This window comes from Mus musculus, chromosome 8, assembly GCF_000001635.26.
Source record: "Mus musculus strain C57BL/6J chromosome 8, GRCm38.p6 C57BL/6J".
In the NCBI taxonomy this organism is placed as follows: domain Eukaryota; kingdom Metazoa; phylum Chordata; class Mammalia; order Rodentia; family Muridae; genus Mus; species Mus musculus.
Window position 1 is genome coordinate 36,818,543 of NC_000074.6, and position 18,998 is coordinate 36,837,540.

Below are 18,998 nucleotides of genomic sequence, written 5' to 3' on the forward strand. Positions count from 1 at the left end.
CAATCTTCCTAATGCTGTGACCCTTTCGCACAGTTACTCAGGATATGGTGATCCCCAACCATATAATTCTTCATAACTGTAATTTTGCTACTATTAGGAATTGTAATATAAATATCTTTGGAGATAAATGTTTGCCAAAGGGGTTACAATCCATAGGTTGAGAACCACCAGTTTAGAGGCTGAACAGGAAAAAGCCTGTGGCTTTCTAGATGCTGTCTAGTTAAACTGGAGACCCACAGTACCACAAAGTCTAGTTTAGGGAAAATTTTCTTAGTGGGGGACAAGAGTGTGAAATTAGCATACTCGACATGGTACAGTTAACCTCTGGACAGGCTATAACATATGGTGTCAGATTTAGCTGTTTAATGATGTCAGGGATGAGCCAGGAATTCCAGGTGAATTCTTTTATTTTTATTAGATATTTTCTTTATTTACATTTAAAATGCTATCCCAAAAGTTCCCTATACCCTCCCTCTGCCCTGCTCCCCTACCCACCTACTCCCACTTCTTGGCCCTGGCATTCCCCTGTTCTGGGGCATATAAAGTTTGCAAGACCAAGGGGCCTGTCTTCCCAATGATGGCTAACTAGGCCATCTTCTGCTACATATGAAGCTAGAGACATGAGCTCTAGGGGACACTGGTAAGTTCATATTGTTGTTCCACCTATAGGGTTGCAGACCCCTTTAGCACCTTGGGTACTTTTTCTAGCTTCTCCATTGGGGGCCCTGTGCTCCATCTTATAGATGACTGTGAGAATCCACTTCTGTATTTGCCAGGCACTGGCATAGCCTCACTCAAGATAGCTATATCAGGGTCCTTTCAGCAAAATCTTGCTGGCGTATGTAATAGTATCTGGGTTTGCTGGCTGATTATGGGATGGATCCCGGGTAGGGTAGTCTGTTCACCTCGGTTATTAGCTTACATCCTTTCCACTTCTGAGTATGGACATATATTGTTAATAATATGAGATTAAATTATCTGTCCCCCAATATTGCTGCCTAATTATCAAATGGATGTTAACAGAGTTATGGGAACTAAGATATCAACAGGAAGAAGAAAAAGACACTTGCACAGTGCTGAGAACAAAACTCACACTTACCCTAATGTCTGCCTCCACATCTGTATGATTTGGCTGTTACTCTGTGGACCACCACACGGATCCCATTCCATTGCTAAAGCATTCTATGGTCTTTCCTGTCTCCTGTCTTTGCCCTGGATATTTTTCTGTCTGAAATTCTCTTCTCTTGGCTCTTTTCATCCATGAAGTTGGCTTCTCATCAGATAAGCATTCCAAGGTCCCAGAGAGGCCTTTGTAAATTGTCCTATCATACGCTTAGCTAGCTCATGTCTACTTTCTCCAGTAGGTACTTCTGTTTTTCTCTTTTCATGAGGCCTGGTGTCCTTTATTCAGCACTATGCAAACCAGTCCCACACTACTCAAGGCATGGGATTAGTGTTGGACTCAACCATGATGGTAAACCTGTACATTTATGTAGAACCTAAACATCAACCAGACCATCTTATAGTCAATTCTAAGTCCTAATTTTGTTAAAATCTACAATGACAACCCACACAGCTAACCTGCAACTTGATGTTTTCCTTAGAGTTTCTTTGTAGTTAGGGGATTTGCTGCTTGGAATACTTGCTCCCTGAGGGCAGTGCCCTTGTTTCCTGACTGCTTCTGCACTGTGTTCTCTAAGCAAGTGCTGTAAGAACTCAGCCTGTCATCCACAAAAGGAATGCTAAGCATTTACATTTAGTCTTCGGACTTCTTGCGAACCTTGAAGCTACCTAGTATACAATTACCCCTACTTGACGGATTAATGCGCTGACACTCAGGTAATTAATTCTCCCCAGATCATAAAACTGAAGTAGAAATTGACCCTAGCTCTTCTTCTGAAAAAACATCCCTCTTTCTATTATACTAAAAGCCCGGGAGAGGTGAGGAGTAAATTAATGCGAATTCTTTTGCTATGATACTGAATCTAAGGTCATTGGTTAAAGTATTTTCACATGCTCTCTCCACGAAACAAAAATAAAATAGCAAACCAAACAAACACCAGCAAATACTAAAACACCATGAGAAAGACTCTTAGACCTTTGTTTTCCAATAGTCTCTTGCAGAACCATCTCTGTCTAGCCTGCCAAGCGAACTCAAACATTTCTCAATATTCGGCGATTGCAACATGGGTTTTGCTTGGAACCCTTCACAATTGGCAGCAGAACTACAACTTGAACAGTCAAGAACAAGGCTGCGTGCATGTGTGGCTTTGCTTTACTTGGCTGAAGACAATCAGGTACAAAGGTGTATCCTTCCTTAACCCTTTCTGGGCACCAGGAAGCTCTTTCAAAATGGAAGGGAATTCCTGCAGTAGTGTCTTTGCTCCTCATAACTTGAGAGTTATAGGGAGGTATGCCCGATGTGCATATATACTCGTGGATGTGCGGTTGTGTGTATTTTGACATCTCTGCTCCCATCCTTGTCTTTTGCTCCCGTAACTCTCAGTCAGGATCTTGGGCAATTTCCTGTTAAACTTAGCTTCAGAGGAAAGAGCCAAAAGCATGAGAAGAAGAAAGAATCAAAACTTTTGGAAGAGCAAGCAGTGCTCAACCCTCGAGACACAGCTCCTGCCCCCACAAGAGAAGAGAGAGAACAGACAATAATATCAAAGTTTCTGTCCTGGCTTCCTGGATGACATGCCAACATCTGCCAGAAGTCAGTGTGCTAACCTCCTCTTCGGATTGACTTCCCTATGCTGTTCTTCTATCTCAGTCAAACGGTTGCTCTCAGCTTCCATTTGTACAATGCTACTTCTAAACCTTTTGTGTTGTAGCCCCGAGGACTGGCACAGAAATCTCTGTGCTTGTGTAGAATCCTCTTTGGATTAGAGACAGGTGACTTTTAAAATTGTCAGATGCTATTTAGGCTTCTTTGAAAAGTTTTCAAGAATGAACCAAAATCTGTTATTTCTCCACTCTAAGTTTATGTAGACAACTCACATATTAAGAAAAATCCCCCTCATATTTCTAATTCATGTTCTTTTATCTAATTCCCACTCATTTATACTTTATCTTGTCAAAAGACTAATTATCATCTGAGACTCTTTCAGTTTCCTAAATAAGACTTGCCAAATTCCCCATGTTCAAGATGCATCTCATATTTTCTCTAGCATTAAACTCTTGCCACATTTGGATGCACACACTAAATCTGTGTTCAGACACTTTCAATATTTTCTTCAACTGGGACAAATGTCTTCCTGTTCCAATAATGAGTTTGTATTGATTCAATCTGCATTCCATTTCATATAATCCTTAGCAAACTAATCCCCATGTCAATTTCCATTTCACAACTCCAGTCCTCTTACTACTCCTTACAGAGATCCTGAAAGTAGAAACCATTCTGTTGACACATTGTGAGAGAAATACTTTGGGTCAGGTTGATGACATTTTCCCTTTGGGAGAGAAGTATACTGGACTGTAGGCTGTGGTAAGTCAGGGTCAGCCTCCTCGGTATCTAGGGCTCTGTGTGAAAAGCTGACCCATTCCTTCAGTGCCCACTCATAGAGAGCTCTCCACGAGGAGTATCTACTGGTCACAGTTCATCTCAGTATATCCTATTTTCCAAATGCTCTGGAAAGTTGGATGGTTCTATTACAGGTGTGATCAGGGAGCAAAAAAAAAAAAAAACAAAACAAAAACAAAAAAAACCAAAAAACAAAAAACAAAAAAACAAAAAAACAAAACAAAACAAAAAAAAACAAAAAAACCAAAAAACCTCAAGAAACTTTGAAGTTTTACAGGGACCCGTGCCAGAGGCTTTGGGTGTCGCAGATGTCATTTTATTTCGGATCTGGGAGTCTGCCTTCCTCATTTAACCACATACAACACCTTCATTGTGTACTCCCCAATCAGCAGCCTCTCCTTCTAGGTTTCCAGACATGTGTCATTTCCACCGAATATTTAGTAGCACATAACTACTGAAGTGGGAAGACCGGAATGTTAGGCATGTCTCACCGAAAAGGAGAATTCTTATTTTGTAAGAAATGACTCAACTGGTCATGGAAACGTCTACATCCCAGTCTATTCTTAAAAATAAATAAATATAAGGAGTTCCCCCACGCGAGAGGCACACAAGGACTCAGGTTATTCGTTTCCATGAAGTCACTCACAGCAGGCCTGTCTGGAAAAACACTTTCATCTCCTGCAAAGAGTGGGGGCTGGGAACAGACTTTTGAGAAGCCTTAAACACCAGGACTTTAAGATGCAGGATGAATCCGGTAAAGCAACCCCTCAGCCAGGTGAATTTGGACCAAACCCAGATCAATTTCTATACTTCAGCCGAATGTAGACTGCATGGAAACCATACAAGTACAGGCTTGCGGGAGAGACATCTCTCTAGCTAGTCCAAAGAGCTGCCCGAAACCAGGTTTACCGTAATGCCAGTGTTCTAACACAGGCAGCTAGAACACATGGATTCCACAGTGCTCTGTCTAGAGACTGGCTCTGAGCTTATCTATTTTGTGGGTTCACTGTACTTTCATTTTTTCAGCACCTACTGTAAGATGGGCAGTGCCTAAGCATGTTGATCCAGTGGTCAAGTTCATCATGGTTCTCAAGGCCATGGAGTCAATAGTCTCATGATTTTTTTTTTTTGTAGGCTGGTCATGAATGGTGGTCCAATATTTGAAGATGAATACTCTAAAACCCAGGAAGACAATGTCTTTGGAGGAGGCCTATACAAAGGTGTGGATGGAGAGCATCATCTTCACTTAAGGTCTGTGTTCTTCTGCTCACGTTCAAGCAAGAAAATCAAAGAGCTCACGTAGAGGGGATGCAAGTTATAAGCCATAGACTTTGCCCTGGCAAGGTGCTGGCTCCACAAGACTCAGAACTTTCAAGACCAAAGTCTCTGCTTCTTGACCGGGTCACAGGTTTCTTGGCTGGAGTTCATCTGAGGGATCTTTCTACTCTCTTGTATGAAGCCTCTTCTACAGACTCCTTTTGGTAACCATGACTATGCTGTGAGATTGTTTTATTCTTCTCATTCACATATGCATTCTTACCAATGCATAGATACCTAGAGACCTGAACCATGTGCGAAATGTCGGTGTCCCATTGTGCTAGGTGCATGGGATAGACTTGTAGATTTTTTAAAAAAATATTTATTTATTTATTTATTTATTTATTTATTTATTTATTTATTTATTTAATGTGACTACACTGTTGCTATCTTCAGACACATCAGAAGAGGGCATCAGATCCCATTACGTATGGTTATGAGCCACCATGTAGACGCTGGGATTTGAACTCAGGACCTCTGGAAGACCAGTCAGTGCTCTGAACTGCTGAGCCATCTCTCCAGCCCTAGACTTGTAGATTTAATGAGCTTCTAATAAGTTCATTCTATTTATTTAAGCTAACCATAAATTTTGTCATAATGTTGCACACTCAACACTTTTTTGGAGGTAGAGCTTGACCAATAATAAAACAATAAATTAAATAATAAATAAATAAATATTGCAATTGTTTTCACCATAATCATCAAAGGGTGTTTTTTCCCTATTGTTATTTATTAAACCAAATGAGCAATTTTTGGTCCTTGTCTTATTCATATGGTTTTTCTCTAGCTTTTAAAAAGCACAAAGACTGCTTTCAAGCACCATGGTGTTTTAGTTCTTTGAAATAACACATTCCTTTAATTTGTGGCATTCAGATTCCATTTCCTTGGAGGTTTTTTTTTTCCTCATAATTTTTTAGGAGCTCCAGAAGAAACCTGGAAGTCATCCAACTTGTTTCTCCCATAGACCATAGTTGACCTTGTTCCTTGTATCCCACTCCCCCCTCCTCCCCCCATCCCCACTAAAAATTGTACCTAGAATGTAAGCAACATTGGTCTAGCTACTGATCTCTCTGGACTACAATGTTTGTCTGCTAACTGGTCTCGTGCTTGTCATCACTGCTTGTGCCTGTGGGTTGGTCCTTACACTCTGTCCCCTGGAGATGCAAGTAAGACCATGAGCTATTTCTATTTAGAACTCTCCCCTGGCCTCATCTCATCTCATGCAGAATTGAAGCCAATGCCCTTGACCTGTGAGGGTGGCAGACAAAGAGGTAGGTGGCATATATTATTAAAATGTCATCATGAAACATATCCAAGTATACATGCTAACTAAAATAATTACACAGCTGGGAATGGGAAGGACAGAAGAAGCTGAGGATGGTCCATGGGGCCTTGAATGGTTTATAATCTTGATTCTTGCTCCGTGACTTTCTTATTTTATTTAGCACACCTGCTTTCTCCTTCCCAGGTAAACATACAGCATTTACCATTGCTTTCTAAGCTTTACCCAAAATATTGATGTCAGCTTCTCCATGAAGCTCATTTTGCTTATTCTTTCTAAAAGGCTGCACATCATCCATTCTTATGAGGGCATTCAATTATTAAACATACTGAATTCTATACTAATTTGGATGGCTTGGTATCTTCCTATATACTATGGGCTTTAAAATTCTAGGAATTCATGGTCTCATTTATTGTTATTGAGGTCAACTTCACACACTGATATACTACTTGATATAGAACAGAAGTTCAACAGGCACTTACTGACTCAGTGCTGCTGTTACCATGGCTTCTTTCAGTCTCTTCTTCACGCACTGGATATTTATCACCTGTCTAAAGTCATTATCTGTGGATAGCACCTGAGGCTTGAACTCTCTTTGGAGCTTTGCATGTGTGTTTAACAGTTTAAACAGTTAAACAGTTTAGTCACTGTCTGACTTTTCCATAAAACAGGACTCTTGCTGAGCAGTGATGGCATACACCTTTAATTCCAGCACTTGGGAGACAGAGGCAGGTGGATTTCTGAGTTCGAGGCCAGCCTGGTCTACAGAGTGAGTTCCAGGACAGCCAGGGCTACACAGAGAAACCCTGTCTCGAAAAACAAACAAAACAAAACAAAACAAAACAAAACAAAACAAAACAAAACAAAACAAAACAAAACCAAAAAACAAAAGAAATACATGGCTTAAACCTACTGAAGTTCAATGACTGAGAACTCAGTTGTAGGGCTGCTTTCCTGTGGGGCTGAAATCAGGTACAAATCTCGTGTCACCAAAATGTACTTTTTCTGGCTCCCCAACAAAGCTCTGTTTCTCTCTTGCCTGCATTCTTGGGACTTCTTAGTATGGCAATCAGGGCTGGCCTAAATGGAATTCAAAGGACAGCAGCCTCTTCTAAAGCATCACCTACAAAATTGCTGTTTTTGAAAGCATAGCTGGACTAGGTAAGAATGAGAGAATCCTGACTTTCCCATTACTACGCCAATACAGACATACATTGACATAGACTCTACATTTGAGAATAGTACGGTCACATCATAGAAACCAAGTGTAGTGTCTTGTCTGAGGTGGGGTCCTTGATGGTTAGATTCTTGTCAGTTTGACACAGACTAGGATCATCTGGGAAGAGGGAAATTCAAATGACAGAATACCTCCAGCCAAGTAGGCTGTGAGGCACTTTTTTTGATTAATGATTGAAGTAGGATGGGATAAACTGTGGGTGGTATCTTGCCTGGGCAGGTGGTCCAGGGTTGTATAAAAAAGCAGGATGAGCAAGCTGGGGGAGCAAGGCAGTAAGAAGTGTTTCTCCATGGTCTGTTTCAGTTCTTGCTTCGAGGTTCCTGCCCCAATTTTCTGTCTTGACTTCCCTTTAGGACAGACTGTGATTGGGTTGCCTAAGTCAAATAAACCCTTGGCTCACCAAGATGTTTTTGGTCATGGTGTTTTATCACAGCAATAGATAGAAAACTAGGACAGGTTTCTGAAAATGGAAGTTGAAGATTGTTCCCAATAGGGAAAAGAAAGAGGAAAGACATTCCCTATCTTGATAGCATTATTTTCCAGTTGCTCAGTCATTGAGTAATCTATGTTGCTTCTCCTTTACTTTATATATACAACAATTACTTCATTATAGAGACAGTAATCCTTTAATGTATTTTACAATCTATCCATACTTCTTCTTCTGTACCCCTTAAAATTTAATTAGGACATCACCATTTTGTATGTAGATTATTAAAACCACCTTCAAATCAATCTACTTCTCCAGAATCTCCATGTCTGTGTATTCTGACCTCATTCGCATGATATTTTTCATAAAATACTTTACCTTTGTCTGTTTTCTGTGTCTGTGTTTGTGTCTGTCTCTGTCTCCGTCTCCCTCCTTCCCTCCTTCCTTCCCTCCCTCTCTTTCTACCTGTCATAGCTAGGAGACACACTGATGCTAATGAACTGATCTACTGCTATTCTCTAAAGGTGCAGCAAGTGAGCTTCCCATTTCTACTGCTTTTGCCTGGAAACTTCTTTCCTTGGTTCTATATAGTAGATTCATCTGACCTTAACTAGTAAGCACATGGTTTTGTGCGTCATTTTTCCTTGATTCTTGCAGTGCTGAGTTAGGCATTGCAAGAATCCCACACATGCTTTCCCTAGTGAGAGCTGTCTAGCTGTTCCACTTTCTACCTATCCCCAAGGAGACTGTTGTATCTCTGGCCTCTTGAGCAGTGCTTGCATACAATGTGCACAAATAAATGATTATCAAGAAATAAACGCAGTACTTCATTTTATAATGCATCACCTTTACTAAGCAAGCACACTGCAAAAAATGTAAATAAAAAGTGCGACACCAGAAACTGTGGTGACCTGGGAATGGTGGGATCAGCTACCAAGTATGGAGAGTACGTGAGAGCTGTCTAGGTGCTCTCATCTCACTGCAGCTTTGTGGATTTTACATGTGGGAAAGAGTCCTGCCTCATTGCCATGTATATATCATTTGGTACTTCTTTTTGAAAGTGGTAAGTGTGTGTGTGCATGTATGTATGTGTGAGTGTGTGAATGTATGCGTGTATGCATGTATGTGTATATGTGCATGTATGTATCAGTGTATATGTACATCTATGTGTGTGTGTGCATGTAAATGAGTGCATGCATGGATGTGTGAGTGTATGTGTAAGTGTATGTGTAAATATGTGAGTGTGTGTGTGAGATGTGTGTGCATGTATGTACATATATATATGTGAGTGTATGTCTGTGCATATATGCGGGAATATGAAGGTGTAGATGTGTGTGCATTATGTGTGTGCATTATGTGTGTGCATGTATATGTATGCATGTGTGTATGTGTGTGTATGCGTGTATGAGTATGTGTTTTATGTGTGTGCATGTATGTGTGAGTGTATGTCTGTGTGTGCATATGTATATGCATGTGTGTGTATGTGTGTGTGCATGTATGTGTATGCATGTGTGTATGTGTGTGTGCATGCATGTATAAGTATGTGTTTTATGTGTATGTGCATTTATTTTGAGTGTATGTATATGTGTGCATGTGTGTGTCTGTATGTGTGTAAGCATATGTGTATGTTTGAGTGTGTGTGTGTTTGATAATGGAAAATAGGATACTAAGTGTCCAAAAAATTGTGATCAAATGAGGACAAATGACTTTGCTAGAGATTATTTTTATAGCCCCAGAAAAGTCTAACTCAAAGGTTCAAAATTATTCAATACCTGCTAATAAAAATTAAATATTTGTAGTAAGAACTTCTATCATTATGAATCCTTTACTCTTTGTGACTTTTTCCATACACAAGCCTTAGCATCGCTTGTGGGTTGGTGGCCAGTTTACCACATTTCAAGAAAACATGCAAACACATTCCTCAGCGCTGATGAGAAGGACCACACATCTTCAGACAGAAGGAAACCCTCCTATCAGTGTTTGTGTTTGTCACTCATGGAAGGCTAGCACTTACTCACTGACATCCGGATCATTATAACGACACCATACATGGTTCATTAACGTTCTTCATGTTTTGACTGTGTGCTCAAGTATGTCTTCATTATTTGGAGGAGAAAAGAATACTCCACTGACAGAGGAAAGTTAGCTGAGATAAACAAGATGTTTATCTTACAGGAACCAGTCATACTTAATCATTTTAATATCCCATTTAACACAAAAACTTTTGCCTCAATAGAAAAGGGCCCATGAAGTGAGTTATTGAGAAGCCAGAAAAACAAATATTCCAGGAATGTATATATTTATGTACTAGGATGTGTTCTTTGGGATATTCCTAATGAGGCACGATTGTCACAATATATCTAGCACCATCCCAGGCAGCCACCATGGGTGGGCCCAGGCCAAGCAACAGGAAAGCACACCCTCTGAAAACCACAAGGACAGCTGGGGCTCAAACCCAAATGACAGCTATTAAGTGGAGGGCAGAGAGAGGTGACCGAAATATTAATCTCCACAGGCCCCATCTCCTCAGATAATGGACACATTCACCAGTGTGGAACTGAACACAGCCCTGTATTGTGGGGGTTTCCATGCTCATGAAAGACCTCTTCATCTTTCAGTCTTCCCTGAGGTAGAATATTCCAGTCTTTCTGAGAATTCCACCCAGTACATTGTTCCTCATCTTATTGTAGGACATGGCAGACAAGGATGGCCTTTCTGGGACATGGAAATCTCATCTTCTCATTTAACCCAATTGTCCTGGTTGGGAAATTTCTCAATTGTTTATGTGTTTCTCCTTAGTACAGAAAACACACAAGAATGTGAATCAGCCTAAAGAAAAAGCTGTTGCAGGATTTAGGCAACGCACACAAATATTATGTAAAGCAGTCAATTCACCAGAAGGATTTTCATGTCTTACTCTCAAGGAACACATTGACTATGTAGATTGAGGCAGAAAAATGTCTTATTATCCTAGAAAGCTCACTATATCTTGTTCGGAGAGTTACTTCCACAAACTCACCAGACATTTGTAAATCTCTTTAAAAAGGTTAACAACAACAACAACAACAACAACAACAAAAAACCTTTAAAACTGACTTAGTTAAATCCTAAGTGAGAGAACACATAGCCTTATACACTGCAGTCGTAAATAAAACATACCTATTTTTAGAAAATGCTAGGAATGATTTATAAATTCATGGTGCTTTGTTTTATGAAAGCGGCATGCATTCTAGATTTCTGTTATTTTTCAAAAGTTAATCTAAGTGCAGCACTATAATAAAATAGAATTAAATAGAGAAAGTGTGAAGAAAAGACAAAGTATGTGGACATATAAAGTGTCACTTTCTGCATGAGCAGGTATATATAGAAACCTGAGAGCTGTATGTTTTTATGTTGAAGTTAGCCCTGTGCAATTTGACTCTGGAAATGCACGGTCGGTGGTTTTGTAGCTTTTTGTGGGCTTTGTATCAGAGTAGAGGACTCAACCTTCTGACAGAGCTTGGCAAAGGTCAGGCTGAGTGAGTCCATTCGAAATTTCTCAAATCTTCTATCAAAACTGGAAGTGCTCTCCTCCTCACCACCCCAATCATCGTCACACACGATGAGCATTAAATAGTCATTTATGCACTCTGTGCCGGGTCCCCTCGTCCAACTCAAAGAAAGCAAAGTGCCTGCAGCATTTTATGGAGTAAATAATTCATCAGAGGATTGGATAACAAAGGGAGGAAAACAGGAGGAAAACTTAGCGGACATCAGCAGCAAAGTATCTTGGAGGGAATAATGATATTCTGCTTGTCAGTGTCTGAAAAACGTTTAAACTACTGCTTTTATTCCTGCCCCAAGACAAAGCACTTAAAGACGGAGGCTTGTCTACAGTCTTGTCATCTTCCAACGGAAAAAGAGTGAGCTCTGCCTTTTACTGTGCATTACAGACCATTTTGCATTAGGCTGAACATTCCTCAACACGCTGGTGATCATTCACTTGTTTTCTTCAATCATAGGGAAAGAGTGGGATACTGCAGGTGAACGGGGCCAAATTCCTAGGATTTGCCACAGACAAGCGTCTTCCTTCCTGTATTTGTTTAAGCCTGTACTTCCTGGAGTACTGGCTCAGCAATGTGTGGAAGCAGGGCTGATGTCTGGAATCAGGGACAGGGTGAAGGCACACCCCTTCCTCGAATCCAGTGCTTCTCAGCCATCCCGGTGCTGTGACCTTTAATACCGTTCCTTATGTTGTGGTGACACTCAACCAAAAAAAAATCATCGTTGTTGCTACTTTATAATAGTAATATTGCTACGGTTATGAATTATAATGTAAATATCTGTGTTTTCAGATGGTCTTGGGTGACCCCCATGAAAGGCTCAGCAACCTTTGATGGGTTGAGAAACACTGCTCTAATCTCTGCCCAGGACTCTTTTCATCAGCTAGTCTTTGAATACTGAGAAAGAAATGGTTAGTGTAGAACACGTGAGATCAGAGTTAGCAATGGTAAGTAATTGAGAATGCAGACACATATGTGGAGCTAGGCAAGAGCTGTTTAATGGATTCACAACTATCAATGTGAGGATGGGGACACCCATTTATTCCATTTTTGATCTTCCTTTAAGATTATGCCACACGGCATCCTTTCGAAGCATTGGATAAGTAACATCCTGCTTGCATCTGTGTAAGTCATGCATGATGAAGCAGGCTCTTTCCAGTCAAGAGTCGATCCTAAAATAGTAAAAGGATCAATCTGGTGAAGGGAACTCTCATTGTGCAAAGCCTTTTCACCTGTTCAATCTTGATGACTGGCCACTTAGCAAGAAGTGTATGTATTAGCAGAATATACATGTTATGGAATAAAGAAGAAAAAAACCCACTGGAAACCATCGGGGGCAAAAGTAGCCGAGGAGCTACACAGAGGTTTCCCACATCTGCACCATGACTTGCTAGTTTTTGGTGTCTTTGAACTAAAGTATTTTTGCTGGGGTAAGTTAGGACAGAAGGATACATCACAGAGTTCCATGACTTGACCAAAAACATCTACTAATTTGCACCTACAGTTTCAAGTCTGGGACAGCATTTTGTTTCTATTTGATATTTTTGTGCCTTTGTGCAGAAACCTGGAGCATTATAAGATGTCTATTGTGCCCCATAAATGAATGACTTGGAATCACACATGAGGGAGGGAGCAATGAATAATCACAAGTCTACATAGCAAATCCAGCCACTGAAAGATGTACACTGTTTACAAAAAGTCTTCCAAAAATGTATAATATGAACAGTTATATGGGCAGATGAAATTTGCCAGACACAAAATATCTATCCACTTCATTGAAAGGAGGACATTTATGTGGTAAGCAGTTTTGTGAAGCACTGAGTCTTCTGAGAGGCCCAACTTTAAAAACAAAGTATGTAAAAATAATAACAAGCGAATATTACATGAGTTCATTATATTTTTCTATGAAATCAGAAGCCCATGAAACAAAAATCACATATTCCTGGAGGTCTTGTCTGTCTGTCCCTTGGTTCGCATTTTTTGTGTAACCCGCACTGTGTGTCATGACGTGTCATGGAATGTTCTCTGTGAAGTTTGTGTCTTACAGTTCTGAGGACTTGCTTCAGTCTGCCCAGGCTTGGCACATCAGAGTGGCAAACTCAACTGGGTCACTCCTAAAGACAAATTCTTAGTAGTTTGGAGAAAGCAAATTTGCCTGACACTGTGACCTTCTGCTATGCATGAAGTGATATAATTTGACCAGAAGATGGCAGCATTTGGAAAGGAAAAAAAATAAACAGGCAACCCATGGGAAGGGATTAAATGTATTAGAATTTCCACAAAAACAGGAATGAAGGGCAGCAACATTATTGTGAACTGTAAGACGCTTAGTTGTACAAAACACAATTTTAACAAGAAGTCAAGAAGGTTCGTTGGTAGGAAGTAGATGCACATACATCTTACAAATATCATTTTCCTGGTTTCGGGACATTTAAGAGCTATGTATTATTCTTAAAGCTATTCTAAGAGCAGCCATCTGATTTTTTGCATTTGTTTTATTTACAACAATACTGAATGTCTCTCACCATCCTGAGAGGGTAACAGAACACTCTTTTATGTGCCTGGGTTTTATAACTTTAATTTAATGTAAAAAAATGCACGGGGTAGCCGATAGGGCTAGTCTTTGCAATACTTCTTCCAAGCATACAGTGGATGGAATTACCCATAGTTCACTGTAAGTTTGTTTCCTCTGTGAAATGCAGAAACAAACTAGGAAAATAATGAAAAAAAATCACAGGCACTGAGGGGAGCAGTAATGAAAAACTGAAATAGTTTTAAGTTGTATGCTTCATGGTTTTAAATACACGCAGTCAAGATTTTCTGACTTCAAGACAATACTTGTTTCATTTATGATCTGTCTGTCTGTCTGTCTGTCTGTCTATTCATTCATTCACTTTACATCCCAATCACAGCAATTACCTTCTGCCAGCCCCCTCCTCACAAGCCCCTCCTCGTATCCCCCCTGCCTTTCACCTCTGCAAAGCAGGGAGGTCCCTCTAATGGAACCCACCTACTCTGTCACCTCAAGTCACCATAGGGCTAAATATATCTCAAAACAATATTTTAATGACAAATACTAGTAAGTATTCTGTAAGAGAATATTATAGTCAATATTCTATTATTTCAACAAGTTTTAGAGAAATGTCCTTTGCTCTAGAGTTTGAACGTACACAGTATCCATGAGGCTGCTGCCAGTGCTGCTGCTGCTAAGACTCTGTCATCTTTACCCATCTGAGCCAGCCTGACCTAATTCTCTCGCCTGCTGCTGACTTGGCCATTAGAGAGTCAGTAAGATACTTAGCATCTGGAGAGCTCCCTGCCACTTCCAGATCTGCACCCAAACTGAACCTGCCGTGAGATACCTTCCTCATCTCTGTGCATGAGATCGCCTGACCAGGATGAAAGGGACTTCACGAGCTCTCCTTAGAGCTGACAGAAATCAGACCCAACAACAGACAGGCAAGCTGGGTGTGCTAATGCACACCTCCAAGGCCAGCTTTTGGGAAGGCGAAACAGGAGACTTTACAAGTTGAAGACCAGCCTGGGGTACATTCTGGGCTGCGGTGCAAGGCTTGCTTAGCATGTGTAAGGCCTTGGGTTTGATCCCTAGTATTGCCCTTCTGTCAGTCTAGGCAAACTGATGAACAATCGGAGTTATTATTCCTGGAGCAATACTATGATCTATTTTAAACCAGCCGTCATACGTTTGTTTTATTGTATCCACATTTGGTATGTGTAACAGGGTCATGTGTAAGTCATTGCACAAACGGCGTTGAAATATTTTGACAGGTCACCTGATAAGTATGTGTTTGGACACTATTTTTAAAGAAACTTCTTTCATATTTTCTCCCTTTTCTGCAATTATAAATCACCATACATCTTTGGGATGTCTGCATTTATTTCTACTTCTGGTTATATACAGTTTTAGGAAGGCCAAAAAGACAGCACCATAACCTTGAGGTTTTAATACCCCTCCCAAGTGTCCATTGATGATAGCATTCCGGGTGCTCATATCACGCTTCAGGATAGATCTGTGTAAAATTAAAATTGTGTCCAAACCTGAAGATGAAAGGTTTAATATGGAAGTGAATTGTAGAGTGGATTAAATCATAGAATTTGAAAACATAGGTAGAGGGAATGAACCCCCCTCAAGGATATAATAGGATCCAAGAATCAGCAATAGGGTCTAGCCGAGGGGTAGAGTACTTGACTACCAGGCAGGTGGGCTTATGTTCAGTCTCTAGTGTAAACAGAACAGTTTGTGACAGAGGAAATTCAATTTTTAGTGTCACTGAATAAAACCTGGTAGTACATAGCTGCATCTGTTTGTTTATTTGGTTGTGTGTGTGTGTGTGTGTGTGTGTGTGTGTGTAGGTGTGTGTGTGCTGGAAATGTAGTTCAGTGATGGGAAGTTCAAGGTAGGGTTCATTTCTCAGTATAGGAAAGAAAAAGAGTAGTTCAGAGGATCTGGGAAAGAATGGCTTTGAAGATAGAGTGAAAATATCAAATCAAAACAAATCTTGCCCTAACAGAACGGAGTTTGTAGGGTACCAGTCCACAGTTCAAGGCTGACGGGAGGAATTTAAGAGGGAAATGATAGACAAGGAAAGCCCAGTGAATGGTGAGTGCCCCTTGCAGTGGAAGGAACACAGGGCCATTTTTGGTCTGAGCCATAGGTGGTAAATGAGCCAAAGGAAGGAAATCTATTGATCCCAGTTGGAGTCTGGGATCTGGCAGGATCGCAGATGTTGAGCATTTGTTGTGGACCACAGTTGGATCACAGGAGACAGTGATCTAGCCACAAAAACTAAACAGAACTATGGCCAGACCTCAGAGAGGAGATGCTAAGAGTCTTATATAGTCCTTGTGGCTGTACTAGAAGTAAGTGGCCTGCAAACACGCAGCTACAAAGGCCACATGAAGAGAACTACAAATGAGGTCACTAGTGTCACCCCTAATTGCCCCAGGCATAGATGCCCTGCTTAGTCACCCTCAACATTGCCTAGAACTGGTTTGCTTGACCAGTAAGCACAAGTGGACAATATGGCTTTCAAAGCTAATGCATTAAAGCCTCCACAGTACCTGATTGGTCTCGCTAAGGTTGCTTGCTCTTGTAGGAGGGGAATGCTAGGTCTGATGGACATTCACCTGCCTTACAGAGAGGAACACGTGGTACCCGAGTCAGCCATTTTGGAAATGGATGCTCTATGTCAGTGGCTCTCAACCTTCCTAATGCTGCAACACTTTAATACAGTTCAGCATATTGTAGTGGCCCCAATAAAATTATTTTCATTGCTATTTTATAACTGTAATTTTGCTACTGTTATGAATTCAATGGTAATGCAAATATCTGTTTTCTGATAGTCTTAGGTGACCCCTGTGACCTTTCCCAAATGGGGTCATAGGTTAAGAGCTACTGCTCTAGATAACCTGGGACCTGGTTGCAACCTCCTGAGGGATCCTACCCTAGAATTAACTGTCTGAACAATCTGCTCTCATTTCTCAATCTGCAAACCACCACGACAAAGAGATGGATAATGCTCCTCTAAGCCAACAAATTAATTGTAAAGATTTGTAAGATTGCTATATATTCAAAGCAGACTTCATTACCAGGAATTCAGTGCCTTGTTAAGACACCAAACAAAATAAAGTCTTAACAGGTGACAAAATGTGAGAGAACCTGTCCACTGGAGGCAGGTGGATGCTGATGGACCAGAGGAGGGTGCCAGTACCCAGGGAAACAGTGTGATGGGTACCATTAGTGTTTGCTACAAGCTTAAAGAAAACTGAATCGAGTGTTGCTTAACAATGGTAAAAGTTTAGCAGCACTGTTGACTGTAGTGGGCTAGGAAGTATAGGAAATGTACCTAGCCACTTTAGTGACATAGCCAAGGGCCTTTCCAGGAGAGAGGACTGAATGCTATGCAAATAATGGTCTTCTTATTTGTATTAAAATGAAAGGCAAGAGGTAAACTAGAGTGGGGGGGGGTTTCAACTCTTCCTTCTGGGACATTTAATTCCTGAGGCATCTTCACAAGGTTGTAGGTATATAATCTGCACAAAAACTAAATATTTACTAATAATAGATCATAGAGTTTTTTTAAAAAAATTAATAGTTTGTCATTCATATAATATTAGCATTTGTTAAAGAGGAAAGCAATTTGCATACTAATGAGATGGGTGTGCCTTTTGCTTTTATTCAAAGAATTAGTGAACTGTTGCTAAATATTTGATACTGCAGGACACAGAGTGTCTTTAAAACTTTTCAGAGTACTGTGTGTGTGTGTGTGTGTTTGTGTGTGTATTGTGTGGTGTATGCATGTGTGGTCATGTATGAGCAAGCATGGCGTTTGAGCCCCATGTAAGCATGCTGAGACCAGAGGAAGATATCAGTTATCTTGTTTCCCACTACACCATTCCTTCAAGACAGAGTCTCCTTCCTTGCTTTTCAGCTACACTGATGGTCAGTGAGCCTTAGAGAGTCACCTTTCTGTCTTTGATTTCCACACCATGTTGGGGTTACAGGCATGTAGCTCTTTACACAGGTACTGGGAATCTGAACCCAGCTCCTTCTGTTTGCATAGTAAATGCTCTTACCCACTGACTCATTTCCCCAATCTAATATCTTTATTTCTCTTCGACAACAGTGTATTCACTGCTTAGCATGAATATGTAGCTAAGAAATGAAAGGCATATGTTTAAGGCCATTTCAGAAATTATTAGAAATTTCACTCTAATCCAAAGCCAAGCTTCATTTAAGAATTAAAACAAGACAAAACAAAAACAATACCCAAACAGGCAACTCATAAAGCAGTTTTTAAATCAAACAGTCTAACACGATGTAATCCCAACATACGGTGATTTGAAACTTGCATGCTGAGAAATGACAGAAAAAAAAAAGTGTAGTCCTTTTTCCTCTGTTAGCTAATTGACATATTTCTGTATAAACACACAGCTTTGTATGTACATTTAGAACATGGAAGATTTAACAGTAGTCTAGATACTAAAGCAAGGTGTTGCCACGGTCTCCCTTGTCAGTGCACACACATTGCAGTGCACATGTGTGTTCAGAAGGCTGCAGTGGTGCTGTGAAATGCAGCACAGCCAAGTGATGTCAAAAACATCACGTAGTCATGACACACTTGATTCTGAATTTGCTCTTGGTTGATGTGCATTTGAGATCTTTTACTGTTGCCAAATTGTTTATGCCCCTCTACATTGAACCTCTGAGCATGCCTGTGGGGGATTATCTTGATTGGATTAATTGAGGTGGGCAGATCCACCCACTGTGGGTGGAGCCAGTTCCTGACTGAGATCAGGGAATGTGTGAGTGAAGAGGGGGGTGGGGCTGGGGAAGGTATCAGAGTCCCCATTCCTCTCTCCCTACTTCTTCATTAGGAATACAATGTGAGCAGCTGCCCAACTTCAAATCATGATCTAGAAAAAACCCTTTCTTCCTTAAGTTGCTTTTGCCAGGATATTTTATCACAGCAACAGGAAATGAAACTATGACATTATGTTATTTCAGTCTTTGTTGAGAGTCCTGGGAGTCTAAGATTTGAGTGGTCTGTGAAGAAGATGACATAGGATGCTCAGTGTGGCAGACAGACTGAAGAAGCAGATTAACTTTTTTTTGTGTGTGTGTGATCACAGTGAATGTAAGGTGGCAT

At 40.6% G+C, this 18,998-nt stretch overlaps 1 protein-coding gene across 7 annotated transcripts in view; it reads right to left on the minus strand.

The window, feature by feature from the left end:
• The window catches only part of Dlc1 (deleted in liver cancer 1), a 385,446-nt gene that overhangs the window by 250,804 nt on the left and 115,644 nt on the right, over positions 1–18,998 (minus strand). Inside the window, exon 5 of one of the 7 annotated variants that reach the window (XM_006509169.4) lies at positions 9,361–12,500. The exons of the other annotated variants lie outside the window; for them this stretch is intronic. Coding sequence (XP_006509232.1) covers positions 12,459–12,500 — 42 coding nt within the window. The 3' untranslated portion in view covers positions 9,361–12,458. Of the gene's footprint in view, positions 1–9,360; positions 12,501–18,998 lie in introns of those variants that run through there. 7 annotated transcript variants of the gene reach the window in all.